The sequence below is a fragment of the Gossypium hirsutum genome, chromosome D03 (genome assembly GCF_007990345.1).
Source record: "Gossypium hirsutum isolate 1008001.06 chromosome D03, Gossypium_hirsutum_v2.1, whole genome shotgun sequence".
Lineage (NCBI taxonomy): Eukaryota > Viridiplantae > Streptophyta > Magnoliopsida > Malvales > Malvaceae > Gossypium > Gossypium hirsutum.
In genome coordinates this window covers 50,765,074-50,781,538 of record NC_053439.1, presented here as the reverse complement: position 1 = coordinate 50,781,538, position 16,465 = coordinate 50,765,074, and the positions used below count along the sequence as shown (strand labels likewise).

Below are 16,465 nucleotides of genomic sequence, written 5' to 3'. Positions count from 1 at the left end.
AAAAACGAGTCGGGCCTTGGGCACCACTTTTTTGGTCGGGCCCGGCCCGAATATAATAAATATTTTTTTATTTTTTAATTTTAAAATACTTTTAAAATATTTTTTTTATTTTTTTATTTTTTAAACAATTTTTTAATGTTTATTAAAAAATAGGCTGGACCAGGCCTGGCTCGGGCTTATGATATTTTTCCCGGGCCGAGCCTGGACAAAATTTCAGGCCCATATTTCGGGCCGGGCCAGGCCCTGGCATAGGAGGCGGGCCAAAAAAATTTTCCGGGCCCGGCCCGGCCTATGGACAAGTCTCAGTTAGATGCATATTTGGTTTTTATTAAGTTTATAATTGAATTTGAATTATGTTAGCACGACTGAGTAACCATTACTCAACGTACAAATTTATTTGTTTCCATGCGTAGGTTTTGAATAAAATCTATAGAAGTTTTGCGATTAAGCGTCCAATTTTCCTGATCAACTTAGGGCTTTTGGGGACTCTTCCCTTTTATTCTTGTTTAAAAATTCAAGTCAAAAGTCAAAAGCTATATAAAAGAATAATTTCAAATGTGTGGTCCATGATATTTCACCAATAAAATATTTTAATGACTCACATTCAGTCCCACTTCTAAAATATCTCCAATTTAATATTTCAAATATAATCCATGTAAATTTACCAAATTACCCTTCATGTGGTAAAATTGCATTTCAGTCCCCATTTTTTATCTCATCACTATTCTTTATTCCATCCAGGCACTTAATCCTTCAAAACTTTAATTTATAATTTTCAATCATAATTAAAAATTATTCTTGCATAAATTGTGTTTGAGGACCATTCCCAATAAAAATAAAAAAACTTACAATTTAGTCCCTAAACTCTTATTTTGATTCAATTCAGTCCCAAAAATAATTTTGCTTGCATTCCTACACTATCATGATCATATAATACTTAATCAATGTTTATTCAACTCATTTCCTCAACATTGGGAAAATTGCACTATAGTCTCTATACTTTTTAATTTTTTCAATTTAGTCATAAAAGTGATTTCCATCGAATTAATAATCAATCTGAGTCACCATTATCCTCCACAATAATTATTAAATTTTATTTTCCTTAATATGGTCAAATTACACTAGTGCCCTTAACTTTTTTATCTTTTCAATTTAGTTTGTGTTTCATAATTACACATCTAAGATTTACTTCATCGATTTCCAAAAATTAATCCTTATAACTCCTTTAAAATTCCATAAGTTTTCATTTTTCTAAAAATAAAAATGCTTCTTTAAAAATTTGTAACATTAGTCTTCGAATTCTTTTCTATATTTCATTGCACGTAATCTCGGAACAATACCCACTTACTAAACCAGAAGATTTGAGGTGAGGGCAATAGAAATGTTGGAAAATCATTATTATTGTGTTGTTTTGATATGATATTCTAAAAATTTGCAACATGAATGATATTGTGACTTGAAAAGTTATTTGATAAATGGAATTGAGTTTTAATAGAATGTCCTTGTGACTTAGTCAAATAGTTGGGATATGGTTGACATGCCATTAGGGGACTAGATGCACTTTTGAGTTAAAAGGTCATGGTTAGAATACTATGACAAATTTGCCTCATGGCAAAGCACTTATGTGCAATTTTTATCCAATTCTAAGGTATTGGATAAATACTCTTCTAGCATAAATTTCAGGGTGTTTGTTTGGTTAATCCAATGTATCTAATTTATATTGTTTCTAAGTAAACTAAAGGCCATGATCTAACAATTCTATTAAAAGATGTTAAGTTGAAGATCAATGAATCATGAGCAGAAATGTTAAAACTTATACTTTGCATATTTATATAATCTTGTTTGATTGAGATACATGTTTAGGATAAAGCTTAGCAACAAGGAAATTTAATTAATTTAATGTTATTCACCTTTGTTTTTGTGGTAAAGTGTTATTTACATGCTAAATTTTACTCAATGGCTAATCAAAGAGTATCCAAAGGAATTTATCATTGAACTTACTAAGCCTCATGCTTAACGCGTCATTGTCTTTGTGTGTAGGTATATTTTGCTTGTGGAAGATCGGTTCATCTCGTGGATCATCGTCCTACACCATAGCGAGATTAAGAGAGTATAAAACTATTGTGTTTGTATTTGGGACTCCTAGTGACATGTACTAGAGGGTCTTTAGTTTATGCATATATGCCAGTTTCATTTTACTCTTGAGCTTGTATTAAATGTGGTAGCAAATCCATTTTGAAGCATAACACTTACAAATTCATGGCATGATAATTTAAAAAAAAAAAGACCAGATTTTTTTGTCTTTTAGTGAATTCGGGTCAGGGGGGCTCTGGCCAAAATACCTTACCCGAGGCCTTCAAACGGACCTTATTTTTTTATCCAAACTCATTTTTCGGGCCTATATTTTTGCCCAAACCCTCTGACATTTCGAGAGGGCCTTCGGGCCGGGGTGGGTGACCGACCCATGATCAGGTCTACGATGTGCTCTCATGCAATGCATTAAATTATATTATGTGTAAATATTATATATATAAAAATATTAATTTATTAAATGTATCTTTTAATTCAAATATAATAAGTATGTACATTTATATATAAGTATTACTTTACACAATTATTAATTCAAGGTACATTGATTCAAAATTTGACAAATCTTCGTTATTTTTAAGACTATAACTAATTTATACACCAAGTAAGCTCATACATCGCATAGATAAGAAAACTAATTTTTTTATATTAAGTTCCATTACTAATACCAAATTAGAGTTACTATATTTATTAATAAGTTTTATGATAATTTTTAGTTAAATATTTTATAGTTTTATTGCAAGTAAAACTAAAGCCTCCCATTCAAGCCAACAAATTATATTTTTTATTTTTTATTTTTAAATATTTTCTATTTTTTTATTCTTTAAAAATTTGTTGGTTGTTTCAACCATTGTCGTAATTTTCAGTAGAAATTAAATAATTCAGGTCATGGTTGCGTTTAGTTTTCTTTTTGTTTTAACTATCGTTATTTTTACACTGACTGTAAATAAACGTAATGATGATCCAAAAGAAACCTTAGACTTAGATTTTGCTTAGTTGAAAAGTTATTTTACATTAACATAATCTAGAAGCTTCTAAATAATTGGATTTCTTAAATCGATAGATAAGTCCAAAAAAATATCTAAAAAAAATTCCCTTACATATGACAAATGTCTTTTAAATTATATTTAAAATTCTAAAAAATTAATCAATTGACACATGTAATCATTTTAATTCTATTTGTAAAATACTAGCTAATAATTACTTCTTCTTTTTTTGAAATAATACTCAGATTGGGCTTTATTGAAACTAGTAATAAACAAATAAGTCTTAGAAACATAAAATAGAGCAAGCCCAGTAACAAGACTAGGCCAAACGGAAACCAAACAGAAGCATAAATAAAAGGAAAGCTAATCACCTAGGAAAAGAAAAAAGGAAATAAAAACTGCAAAACATTAATTCAGCCGCTCCACCTACCCAATCAGATTCAAAAGCTATTAAACGTCCTGTCTCATCACCTGTTTTCCTTCTTCAAGACGTTTTGAACCACCCAAGAGCTTTAAAAAGTCACTTTGATATATGCTCTTCACCATTTCCTTCCTTCCATTTCTCCCTTTCCCGTTTCAATCTGGTTCTCTCAGCCTTTCATTTTCTGCTTGAAATTTTGCACCATCAGGGACTCGTCCGACCAGTTAATCCCTTCTGTTTCGTTTATTCGCTTCTGTTGCTAAAATATGTGCTAAGCTATTTGTAGATCTAGGGATATGCTCAAACTTGCATTCTTTAAAATAAAACGAAAGCTGATGGATGTCATGGATAAACGCACTCACCACTGATTTATCTGGGCTTTTTGCTTTGCACTTTTTTATTATTGATAGAGAATCTCCTTCGATAATAACTCTTTCCCACTGTTTGTGAACGCCGATTTGGAGAGCTTTCCGGCACGCCATTGCTTCCGCTCCAAAAGCTGAGGAGACCCTTTGATGAACCTCCGAAAAAGATAAGAGAACTAAACCCTCTTTGTCTCTGGCTACAACTCCAATAGCCGCTTTATTCTGTCCTTTTTCATATGCTGCATCAAAGTTAATTTTGACAAAGTTATCCTCTGGTTTTTTTCCATTTTGTAACAATAGATGGAGTTTGTCTACTATTTTGTGCAACCGATTCTAACTCTAAAATGTATCTGTTAACAAATCTTCCTATGTCTTTTCCAGATTTACACCCTTTATTATGCAGTCTGTTATTCTTATCACCCCAGATGGCCCATACAGCAACACAGAAGGTCCGACACTGAAATACCGAGCTCTGTGTAAAAACCCAAATTAACCACTGAATAAATCCCAACTAATTTTCCTGCATATACTTATAAAATGATAACTCTTTCCACACTGAAATTGTAACAGGGCATTAACGAAAAAGGTGATCCATAGATTCAGGTCCAGATCCACACCGAGGACACACTGAAAAGATTGTTAGTCTTCTAAGAAGCATATTAACCCAAGTTGCTAGAAAATTCCAAGAGATCTTCCAAACTGTAATTTTTATTTTTGAAGGAAGATCAAGAAGCCATAGCTTCCTGTAAAAATCCTTATAGTCATCTCCTAAAGCATAAGCTCTAGGATTATTTTCAGTGTTTTGTAATAGTTGATAGGCGCTCCTGACTGTGAACTCACCCGACGCTTCAGCGTTCCATACTTGGAAATCATCGTGTGGTTTTTCAGTAAGCGGAATACAAAGAATCTTCTCGGCAACAACTTCCGGAAAGGTATACTCTTTCAACTCTTGTTTCCATGTTCTAGTGTCATGGGTTGCGCGTCGGTGCTCGCAATCATGACAAACTGGTGCAATCCATCGTGTTCGAGAGAGTTTATTTAGCCTAACCAAACTGGCCCAACCAAATTGGCCCGAAGATTTGAGAGATTAAAAGCCCATCTCAAGAAACCTGATAGAAATGGGAAGTGTTCTAGAAGATATAATTATAGAATCTTAGAGTTCTATTTGTATATAGCTGGTTATGTAAGCTTAGAGTTCTAATTGTATTCAGCTTTTAATTATAGCTATTAATATACCGTGAAGCTCAACTATAAATAGAGACCTCTTTGCTCATTGTATATTTATTGATTTATTAATAAGAATTTTGAGAGTATTCACTCAAACTTTTCTCTCAAGTGTTCTTGCTTTTGTTCATCTTTCAAGGCTCGTTCTTACTTCGTTCTTCTGTTGTTCTTCGTGAAAATCTTAAGGGAATTCTATTGAATCTTTTATTGTTGCGAGTGAAGTTGACTTGGGCGTTTTTGCTGCTGAATCTTTTTTTGTTACAAGTTAGGTTGACCTAGGCGTTTTGAGCAGAGAAACTGCCTAAGGCCGCACGAATCGCGTGGGAAAACTTTAAGTCCGTGACAGTTGGTATCCGAGCTAAGGTTCGAAGTCAACGTTGAAAGATGTCAAAAGAAGTTGAGGGAATGGAGACCGGTGGGAGGGCTAGGAAAGCCAGTCGCTCAATGGACATATTGTCAGCTTTAGAGGATCGCGTCGTCACTCTCGAGAGTTCAATGGGGGATATCAAGGAGAGGGTTGAAGATGTTGATGATAGGCTCCATGATGGACTGCAGTCCATGCAGGAGCAGCTTAAAGAGTATGTGACGGATAATATGAAACAGTTGACTGGTAGAGATGATGCCATTGAGGCTGTGGTGGTGGCCTTGAAGGGAGAGATTGCGGAGCTCAAGGGTGAACTCACAATCTACAAGGTTGCCTTGGACAATGGTGGGTTAGCGGCTGCCGCACCCAAGCCCAATATTGATGTTCCCAAGCCAAAAGAGTTTAAGGGAACAAGGTCCGCAAGAGATGTGGACAACTTTTTGTGGGGAATCGAGCAATACTTCTGTGCCAAAGGCATCACGGAGGATGTCACTAAGGTAACTACTGCTGCGATGTATTTATCTGACGTTGCTTTGTTGTGGTGGCGTCGTAGGTCCACTGATGTGAGACGTGGTGGGTCTGAAATCGAAACATGGGAGGAGTTTCGATGTGAGTTCAAAGCACAGTTTTACACAGAGTATGCCGAGGATGAGGCTCGGGCAAGGTTGCGTCGGCTTGCGCAACAAGGCACTGTGAGGGAGTATGTACAGGAGTTTAGCGAGCTTATGCTCCAAATCTCAGATATGGGGGAGAAAGAGGCATTTTTTTCCTTTATGGACGGATTAAAACCGTGGGCGAAGCAAGAGTTGCAGCGCCGAGGAGTTCAAGAGCTCACCAAGGCTATGTCAGTAGCAGAATCACTTGCTGAATTTGGTGGGAGGAAAGACAATTCCAATTCTTCTAAACCCAGATTAAAGGGTAATAGTGGGGGAGATAAAGAAAGGCCCACTAGGAACGGCGATGGTAAGAAACCTTGGGACAAGAGAAAGAGTGGGCCTATAAGGTGCTTCCACTGTGAGGGTCCACATATGATTAAGGACTGTCCAAAGAAGGCCGCTCTCAAGGCTATGGAAGCAAAGGGGGACTTCCTGATAGCGAAGCAAGTTGGGAACCTGCTGAGGCATTGTGGCAGTTCCAAGGGAAGATTGACCAGTTCCATAAGGAGGATGCGACGAGGGCGTCGCTAGAACAAGTGGGGGAGAATGTCATGGGTTGCACGTCGGTGCTCGCAACCATGACAAACTGGTGCGATCTATCGTGTTCGAGGGAGGTCATTTAGCCCAACCAAACTGGCCCAACCAAACTGGCCCAACCAAACTGGCCTGGTGATTTGAGAGATTAAAAGCCCATCTCAAGAGCCTGATAGAAATGGGAAGTGTTCTAGAAGATATAATTATGGAATCTTAGAGTTCTATTTGTATATAGCTGGTTATGTAAGCTTAGAGTTCTAATTGTATTCAGCTTTTAATTATAGCTATTGATATACTGTAAGGCTCAACTATAAATAGAGACCTCTTTGCTCATTGTATATTCATTGAGTTATTAATAAGAATTTTGAGAGTATTCACTCAAACTTTTCTCTCAAGTGTTCTTGCTTTTGTTCATCTTTCAAGGCTCGTTCTTACTTCGTTCTTCTGTTGTTCTTCGTGAAAATCTTAAGGGAATTCTATTGAATCCTTTATTGTTGCGAGTGAAGTTGACTTGGGCGTTTTTGCTGCTGAATCTTTTTTTGTTACAAGTTAGGCTGACTTAGGCGTTTTGAGCAGAGAAACTGCCTAAGGCCGCACGGATCGCATGGGAAAACTCTAAGTCCGTGACACTAGTGCTTGATTCAATTAAATTCGCAACTTTACTAACATTCAAATTCGAAGTTAAAACTGGTAATTCATCTCACGATAAACCTGGAATCCAATAATCATGATTAATCGAGATATTTGTACCTTTACCCACCCTCCAGCATAATCCCTTAGCTAAGACACCCTTAGTAGCCCAAATACTCTTCCATATATACGAGACATTATTCCCCAAATGGGAATCTAAAAAATCAACATTTGGAAAATATTTTACTTTTAAAACTTTTGCAACTAAAGAATGTGGGTTATTCAAAATGCGCCACCCTTGTTTAGCAAGAAGGGAGATAGTAAATTGAGCCATATTTCTGAAACCCAAACCACCTTCATCTTTAGGACGACATAGATATTTCCACTGACACCAATGGATACCTCTTCTTCTATGTGCTTTCTGCCACCAAAACTTAGCAAATATATTTTCAAATTCTCCACAAAGAGTCTTCGGTAGTAAAAAAACGACATAACATAGGTTGGAATAGCCTGTAACACTGATTTGATTAAGACTTCTTTACCTCCTTGGGATAACAGTCTAGTACTCCACCCATCAATCCGAGTAACAATCTTCTCTTTTAACTGCTGAAAAGATTCCTTCTTGCTACGCCCCACCATACTCGGAATCCCAAATATCGTTCTAAATTTGTAGAGGTCCTAATCCCCAACTTTGCTGATACTTCTTTCTTCTCATCAGATGTATTCGAACTAAAAAATATTGTAGATTTATTAAAGTTAACTCATTGCCCAGAACACTTTCCATATATTTCCAAAATATCCGTTAGTACCCTAGCACCCCTCTCTGATGCTTTGCCGAACAAAATACAATCATCAGCAAAAAGCAAGTGTGAAATTTCTGGTCCTCTTCTACTGGCTTTTGCACCTTTTAGTTTTTCGGCCACCGAAGCCATTCTCATCAAAGATGATAACCCCTCACTGCAAATCATAAAAAGAAAAGGGCTCAAAGGGTCCCCTTGACGCAAACCTCTAGACGGTGAAAAGGTTCTTCCATTTCTTCCATTGATATTGACTGCATAAGATGTTGTGGAAACACAATTCAAAACCAACCTAACTCATTCTGATGCGAAACCCATTTTTAACATTACTTTCTTCAGATATCCTGTGATAGCCCGAAATAGGGCCTAATCGGAATAGTGGTTTCGTAACCACAAATCTGAAGTGAAATAGTTTAATTTTATAAATTTTTATTAGTTACTGATTGATTCAAATATTGTGTGAAAATATGGATAGGAAATTTTAATGCTTTAGTGCTTAATTGAATTTTTAGGACTAAATTGAGAAAAATGCAAAGTATGTCTAATTAGTGATTAAATGACTTAATTGAATTATTGCATGAAATTGGAAGTGTTTATGTGACAATTAGACCATAAATTAGTGTTATGGACACAAAAGGGTATTTCTAGAAAAATATCTAAGTAATGAGTCAAGGGCATTTTTGTCCAAATTGGGTAAAAGACAAAATAAAGAGAAAATAAGTGTCCATCTTCTTCAAAAAAATCAGAAGCTTGCTGCCGAAAGTTTCAGGTTACCATAGTTAAGGGTTTTGATTTTCCTAAGCTCAATTGTAAGTGATTTCTTGCCCCGTTTTTAATTATTTTCGTATTTTTATGCTTATTGAAGCTTGAATTTCATGTTTCTACCATTTAATTTAAATGAAATTAAAGTTTAAAAATTGAACCATTCATGATATAATTGTAAATTGATTAGTGATGTTAGATAATGAATGTTTGAAGTGTTAATTACAAGTTTTACTAGATGAATTTCAATGAAAAATGTTAAAAAAGGGCTAAATTGTGAAAGATGGTAAAGTGTGCATAAAGTTGTGATTTTGTGAAATTGAGGCCCGTTATGAGCATGAAATATGATTTAGTGAAGTTTGAAATTTAAGAATTTAGAGAATTTTATTTTTACGAGCTTAGGGACAAAAGTGGAATTTTTGAAAAGTTATTGGGAAAAATGTAAATGTGTCAAAATGTTGTGTATGAATTGTATTTGAATGGAATATTGATAAAATGTATTAAATTGTGTTAATATAGATCAAGAAAGAAGAAATAGTGCAAGTGATCGGGGAAAAGAGAAAGTTATCGACTAAATTACAAAAATAGTCGTTTTGCATCCGAGGTAAGTTATATGTAAATAATAGTTATATTTGTATAAATTGTGAATTATATTTGATATGTGAATTAATATTGAATGTGGAAGGAAAGTTGTTCATGAATTATTCAAGTGATAAAGTGTTGAAAATAAAGTGTTAAGTGTAAATTCCCGGTTGAACTTAGGAATAGAATTGGATACAAGTGACATGTCACTAGAGACCAGTGTTACAGTGTTACAGTGAGTTCCGGGTGCTGGGTGATCTAGCATGTGTTGCAGACAGCTGACAGCTTGTGTGAGCAGACCCGTGGACATTTCCAGTGTTATTGATCAGTGGTAGCTTCGGCTACATTTCAGTGGTAGCTTTGGCTACATCCAGTGGTAGCTTCGGCTACATATCAGTGGTAGCTTCGGCTACATATCAGTGTGGCACTTATGTGCTAAATCTCTACGTATCCGTGTATATTCCAAGTGTTCAACGGGATTAATAATGAATTAAAGTGAATATGAAATGTTAAGTGTGAAAATGTATATGCAAGCGAATTGGTAAGATTGTGTATGTGTAAGTGATTGAAATTGCTAAGAAATGTTTTGATTAGTTATATGTTAAAAGTGTTAATTATTAATTGAGTAATTATTGTTTACATGTAACTTACTAAGCTATTTATAGCTTACACATCTCTTTCTTTCCTTTGTTTTATAGTGATTTAAACTTGATCGAATAGTGGACTGTCGGAGCTCGTATCACACTATCATAACCATCTCGGTATTATGTGCTTTTCAAAATGTTTAAACTATGGCATGTATAGAGTCTTAATCATTTTGAGCATGTCCAAATGATATGGCTAATGTTAGCTATTGAAGTAGTTATTAAAGAATATGTTTTGGAGTTATGTATGTTTAAATGGTAACTAATTCAAAGAAGCAGTTTCTTTGACAGCAGCAGTGACATGAATGTGAAAAATCACCATAAATAGTAGAAATGGAATTAGAGGGTGAATGATATATAGAATTAAAGCTTATCAAATCTATTTTTACATGAAAGAAAAGGTGTAGGCAAAGGAATTTTATATTTTGAGATATTTAAATTTTAGTGAGACAGGGTCAGAATGGTTTTTGAAGTCCCCTGTTCTAACTTTAGAAAATCATTATAAATTGTACAGAAATAATTATAGGTCATAATTTATATGTTTAGATTCCTTAGTGAGTCTATTTTCAAAATAAATTAATGGTAACCTTATATGAATTCTGTACAATTAGATATTTGATTTTTAGCGCCAAGAGGTCAGATCTGTCGAGCTGTGAAACAGTGGATACTTTAATGAATAAACTGTACTAATGTGCTAAGTCAAAAATTCTGATAAATTTTATGGTAAGTATGAATATGAGTCTAGTTTCACGAAAAATTTACGGATTTAAATTTTGAGTTTCGTAACTCAAGTTATAATTAAATTAGTGACAGTTGCGCAGGTGGACAGTGTTGTTATGAACAGTGAATTTAATTTTAAAAGCAAATTTTTATGCTCCGAATCGATAAGTTAAATTGGATGACATCTCGTACTCGATTCAGGAGACGGTCTCGGGTAAGGGGTGTTACATATCCCCACTCAACCCTATCATAAGCTTTGCTCATATCAACCTTCACCGCCATCTTCTTTTGTCGTGTAAATAGCTCCTAAAAATAGGAGGAAGCTACTTCATTAACCTCACTCTCTTCATTAGCCACTCCTCCCTCTTCTTTTTCCAACCTGGATATTGAATTAATACGTCTACGGTATGTAGCAAACCTATGAAAAAAGGCTGAGTTCTTATCTCTGACTTTAAGCCAATTCGCCCTTGCCCTTTGTTCCCAATAAATTTCGTCTGTCAATTTCCATATTCAAATGGATCTTGGTGTCAGTAATTTCTGCCAGCGTATTATCATTCCTTTGTTCTCCCATTAACATATCAAGCTGCTTTGTTAACTTTTTCTTTAAGCCTTCTCCTCTTATTTTAATTGTTATCGCCCAAACTAATAAATCTGCTTGTAGTTTTCCAAGTTTCTCTTCAAATGTACCTGCTTCTGACTCCCAAGAGTTTCTGATGGTAATTTCATACGTCTCTTCCATCAACCACCACGCCTCAAATTTAAACTTTGAATCGCCTTTGTAAAAATTATCTCCATCTGTAGTAATAAGGATGGGACAATGATCCGACATTGTGTGAGAAAGATGGTTAACCCTACCTGCCAGAAAGAGGATCTTCCACTTATCATTTATCACCCCTTATAAAGTCTTTCTTTAATATTTGTTTCTGGCAAATTTCCCCTTTCCTATGTAAACCATACCCCTGAAAACCCCAAATCCTCCAACTGACAATTTTCTAATGTCTCCAGAAATATTTGCATTCTGTTTTCTTCCCTTGGGGCGCCCCCACATTTCTCAAAAGAAAACATTCTCATTAAAATCACCACTTACCAGCCACGGATAGTTCTTATCTTGCCCTAACTTCATCAAAAGTTCCCATGAATTACTCTTATTATGAATATAGGGAGATCCATAAAACCCTGTAAATCTCCACTGTTCTTTGACCTCCTCCTCTTTAACCAAAACATCAATATGAGATTTAGAGAAACTACGTAAGCTGACAATCAAGTCCTTTCCAAGCTAAACATAAACCTCCTTTTGAGCCTTCAGCCTCAACATCAATTCCATACATAAAATCACAGCTTCGTCTAACTTTTTGCATCTTTTGCTTATCAACTTTAGTCCCCATTAAGAAGACCACTTGGGGATTGTGCTGCTTTAGAAAATAACGCAGTCTTCTTCAAGCTCGTGGACTCCCCAATCCACGAACATTCCAGCTTACGATTTTCATTGCGTCTGGTCGGCTTGCCTGTTGGCAGCCGCCAATCTCAATAATTCTTGCACCCCTAATTTCTGATCATTATCTATCATCATCACTGAAGAACCTTCATTATAAACCTCTGGAATATCTTGTTTCATTCTTTTAATTCCATCTTTGTCAACACTTTCTCTAAAACAGCTTTTAAAAACTGCATCTAAGGACTTCCGCTTCCTCGTGTAGTTCTAATCTTTTATTATTTTTCCGTCAGCTTGTGATCGTAACCCATCTGGATTCCTCTATTGGTCTGAAAACTGGCTCTTTTGTTTGATAATTTTACACACGCTCTCAGTTTCCCCTAAACTTGAAGCACTATTTTGTTCTTTTAGTATCTCCCCCGCTTCCTTTAATCTAAAATTTTCCTGTGAACCCCCTAACTCACTGTTGCCTTCCTCAGCACATATTGTAGCATTGGGCTTCTGACTTTCCTTTCCAGTATAAGAACTTTGCACCCCCTTCTGCTTCATCAAAAAATTGAAACACATACTTTCTTTTCCAATTAATTTTGATTCTGCTTTTAATGCCACCGAATAAGGAGGATTTTCACTAATTTTAATTTTCCTTGCAGGTGATATCTGAGTGTAATTACTCAACCCATGCCCCATTCTTCCACAACCAAAATAGAACATTGGCAGGTTTTCATACTTAAAGGGGATCCATACTTTACTAACATGATCAGTAACGACAAAAATACCTCTTCTAAGTGGTTTCTGGACATCCAAATTAATTCTGAGTCGACAGAATTCTTCACTAATTTCAGATCTGAGAACACCACCAAAAGTCCCACCAATCGCATGCAATAAATCTTTCTTGTCGATCTCAGGGAAACACGTTTCAGTTTTTATCCAAAAAGGGGGATGAAATAAGCCTGATCTGGTCCCTCTCCACCGCTTGGCATAATCTGTCGAATAAAATTCAGCTTTTCCGGAAAAGCCAAGGTCTTCCTTCCAAAATCAGTTCCAGATCGTCTTCAGTCTCAAAAATTATTAAGAATAAATTTTGACCAGCCACCTGTATTTCAAACTTTTTCATTGTTTTCCATATACCTTTCATATGAGCCCTAAAGCTGTCTGTGTTATACAGCTTTTCTATCCAAACCGTACATATCAATGTTGGTTTAGAACTTGGAGCCACCATCGAGCCTTTGACAGATAACTGAACTAGTTCTTCAGCAAGAAGAGAGATCTCATCCCTCCTCTCTCGGTCATCACCACCGCTGGCATCCATCCCAAGCCGCAGCAGTTACTGCTATCTCTAAGACTCCTTAGCAAAGCACTCTTGGGAGCAGAGAGAGTTTAAGGGTTTCAAAAAGGGCCTAATAATTACTATTTTTAGTGTAGTAAAAATGGTACAAATGATTTTTTTATTGTTAAAATATTAAAAATAATTTATATATTTTTATTATGTTTAACAAATTGAATTTGTATTAATCGGAATTAAATGCATATAAAAATTAACGTCATATAATACAAGAGTGATACAATGCAGATGGGAATCTCTGCCTTTTGAGACAACCGTTGTTGGTGTCCAATTTTCTAAACTAAAATTCAACATTGCCAGCTTCACAATTATTGTCAACTCGTCGCCCAATAATCGGCTGCCACTTTTAGAGATTTTTTATTTACTCCAAAAATTAAAATGTTTAAAAATTGAATTTCTTTAGCCAGTTGTAGACCTGTCCATGGGCCGGGCTCTGAAAAATTTTTTGGCCTGCCTCCTAGGTCCGGCCTGGCCCGAAATATGGGCTTGAAATTTTGCCTAGGCTCGGCCTGGCCCGGCTCATTTTTAAATAAACATTAAAAAATTATTTTAAAAATAAAAAATAAAAACATTTTAAAAATATTTTAAAATTAAAATTAAAATTAAAAAATAAAAATAAAATATATATTTATTATATTCGGGCCGGGCCGGGCCTAGACCAAAAAAGTGGTACCTGAGGCCCGATCCGTTTTTTAAATGAACCTCGTTTTTTTGCCCAAGCTCATATTCGGGCCTATATTTTTATCCAAATCCTCTTATATTTCGAGCGGGCTGTCGAGCCGGGCCGGGCCACTCGGCCCATGGACAGGTTTAGCCAGTCGTATTACATTTTAAAATAAATATTATTTTATGAATAAAAAATAAGAAAGTTAAATTTAGGGGTTAATGGCAAATTTTAGCAAAGTTAATGTTTTGTTGCGTAGCGCCGTCCGCGTATTTGAAGTAAATTAGGCAAGCGGAAAGGAAAGTTCCACCGTCCAACACGCTCTCGGTTTTAAGTTTTGTTGAAACCCACTAAAATTAAAAAAATATTAATATATGAAAGACGTCTTTCTCCCAATATCAAAGTCCAACTAAAAGACCTCCATCTTCATCTGGGTTTTTTCCATCAAATTAAGTTTTGCGTTTCGTATTTCAGGTTGAAGAAATCCTCCTTTTGGGTTCGATCTCTGGCTTCACCACCAATGCTAGAGATCGGACATGCCCCAGGTAATGCCCTTTTCGGCAAATACGAGATCGGCCGGCTCCTCGGTTGCGGTGCTTTCGCCAAGGTTTATCATGCCAGAAACCTCCGCACCGGCCTCAGCGTCGCTGTTAAGGTCATCAACAAAAAGAAGCTACCCAACCTCACCATGATGTCCAACGTCAAGCGCGAGATCTCCATCATGAGTCGCTTGAACCACCCTTATATCGTCAAACTTTACGAGGTTCTGGCCACCAAAACCAAGATCTATGTCGTCATGGAATTCGTCAAAGGTGGAGAATTGTTCGCTAAGGTTGCTAAAGGAAGGTTCACCGAAGATTTCAGCCGTAAGTATTTCCAACAGCTCATCTCCGCCGTCGGGTACTGCCACTCTCGTGGGATATTCCACCGTGATTTGAAACCTGAAAATCTCCTCCTTGACGACAACGGGAACTTGAAGGTTTCGGATTTCGGTCTCAGCGCCGTAACCGATCAGATCCGAGCCGACGGCATGCTGCACACCTTGTGTGGGACCCCAGCTTACGTCGCACCGGAGATCTTGTCAAAGAAGGGATACGATGGAGCTAAGGTGGACGTGTGGTCATGCGGCGTCATCCTCTTCGTGATGAATGCCGGTTACTTGCCTTTTAATGATCCCAATCTCATGGCTATGTACAGGAAGATCTACAACGGTGAGTTTCGTTGTCCTAAATGGATGTCCAGCGATATGAAACGGTTCATTTCTCGACTCCTGGAGACGAATCCCGTTACAAGGATCTCCCTTGATGAGATCCTTAAGGATCCATGGTTCAGGAAGGGTTACAAAGAGCCCAAGTTCCACGAGGAGCAACCCAAGGATGACGCTCAGGCCTCAAGCTCGAAGTTGAATGCATTCGATTTGATATCCTTCTCCTCGGGTTTGAACCTGTCGGGGTTGTTGGATGAGTCTCACGATTACGGTGAACGGTTCATATTGAGAGAGTCCCCAGAGAAATTGGTGGAGAAAGTGGAGCAATTAGGCAAGGGTGAGAGATTGAAGGTCAAGAAGAAGAAACAATGGGGCGTTGAATTGGAAGGAAAAGAAGGGATTTCTGGGGTAGCTATTGAGGTATACCAGTTAACCGATGAGCTGGTTGTGGTGGAAACCAAAAGAACAGGCAGTGATGCTCAATGGTACAAGGAACTCTGGAACAACAGGCTTAGACCTGCCCTAGTGGGAAATTAGCCGTACGTAGTGGTTTGGCTTTTGTGGAAACGCAGAGATGAAGTCTTGTTGATTTCAATATGGGTGCATATGCTATTGTTGTTGTTGTTATTGTTATGAATTGATTGATGAATGATGTGAATAAAAGGGAAGAATACAGACAATACATGCATCAGCAATGGAGGAATTTTCCTTCCAAGGCAGAGCAGAAGGAGAAGGATGAGTGAAACTTACTACTTCATACAGAAGTTAGTATAACAATCATAGTAGTTATTATAATTATGTAAGTTGCTGTATGTTAGCAGCATTTTGGTGGAGTAGTACTAAAGATAACCGGGAACTTTGTTTATTTGGGGATTAACAAAATCCCCATCCCCAACATAAAGTTTACCATTGGATTTCTCTTGCTTGTATTTTATTGTATTGTGTTGTATATACCTTTCCTTTTGGTGTATATAAGAGAAGTGCAGCCAAAGAGAATACTGGATTATATAAATAATAAAGGGATGGATTTTTATTGTTTTTCTTTAA

General features: G+C 36.4%; 2 protein-coding genes across 6 annotated transcripts; both read left to right on the top strand.

Annotated features, from left to right (window-relative positions):
* Positions 1–3,310: 3,310 nt before the first annotated feature.
* On the top strand, positions 3,311–7,031 carry LOC121215586 (uncharacterized). 5 transcript variants are annotated; one of them, XM_041090449.1, is made up of 3 exons: positions 3,311–4,309; positions 4,431–4,792; positions 5,354–7,031. In XM_041090449.1, exon 3 carries the CDS (start codon positions 5,469–5,471, stop codon positions 6,633–6,635), a length of 1,167 nt encoding a protein of 388 aa, XP_040946383.1. In that variant the 5' UTR covers positions 3,311–4,309; positions 4,431–4,792; positions 5,354–5,468; the 3' UTR covers positions 6,636–7,031. The 5 variants fall into 5 exon arrangements, with proteins under 5 accessions (XP_040946383.1, XP_040946384.1, XP_040946385.1 ...); XM_041090450.1 differs by having other exon boundaries at positions 3,311–4,336; XM_041090451.1 differs by having other exon boundaries at positions 5,350–7,021.
* Positions 7,032–14,514: 7,483 nt separating this feature from the next.
* LOC107927112 (CBL-interacting serine/threonine-protein kinase 11) lies at positions 14,515–16,465 on the top strand. The gene has a single exon (XM_016858088.2). It carries the CDS (start codon positions 14,732–14,734, stop codon positions 15,953–15,955), a length of 1,224 nt encoding a protein of 407 aa, XP_016713577.2. The 5' UTR covers positions 14,515–14,731; the 3' UTR covers positions 15,956–16,465.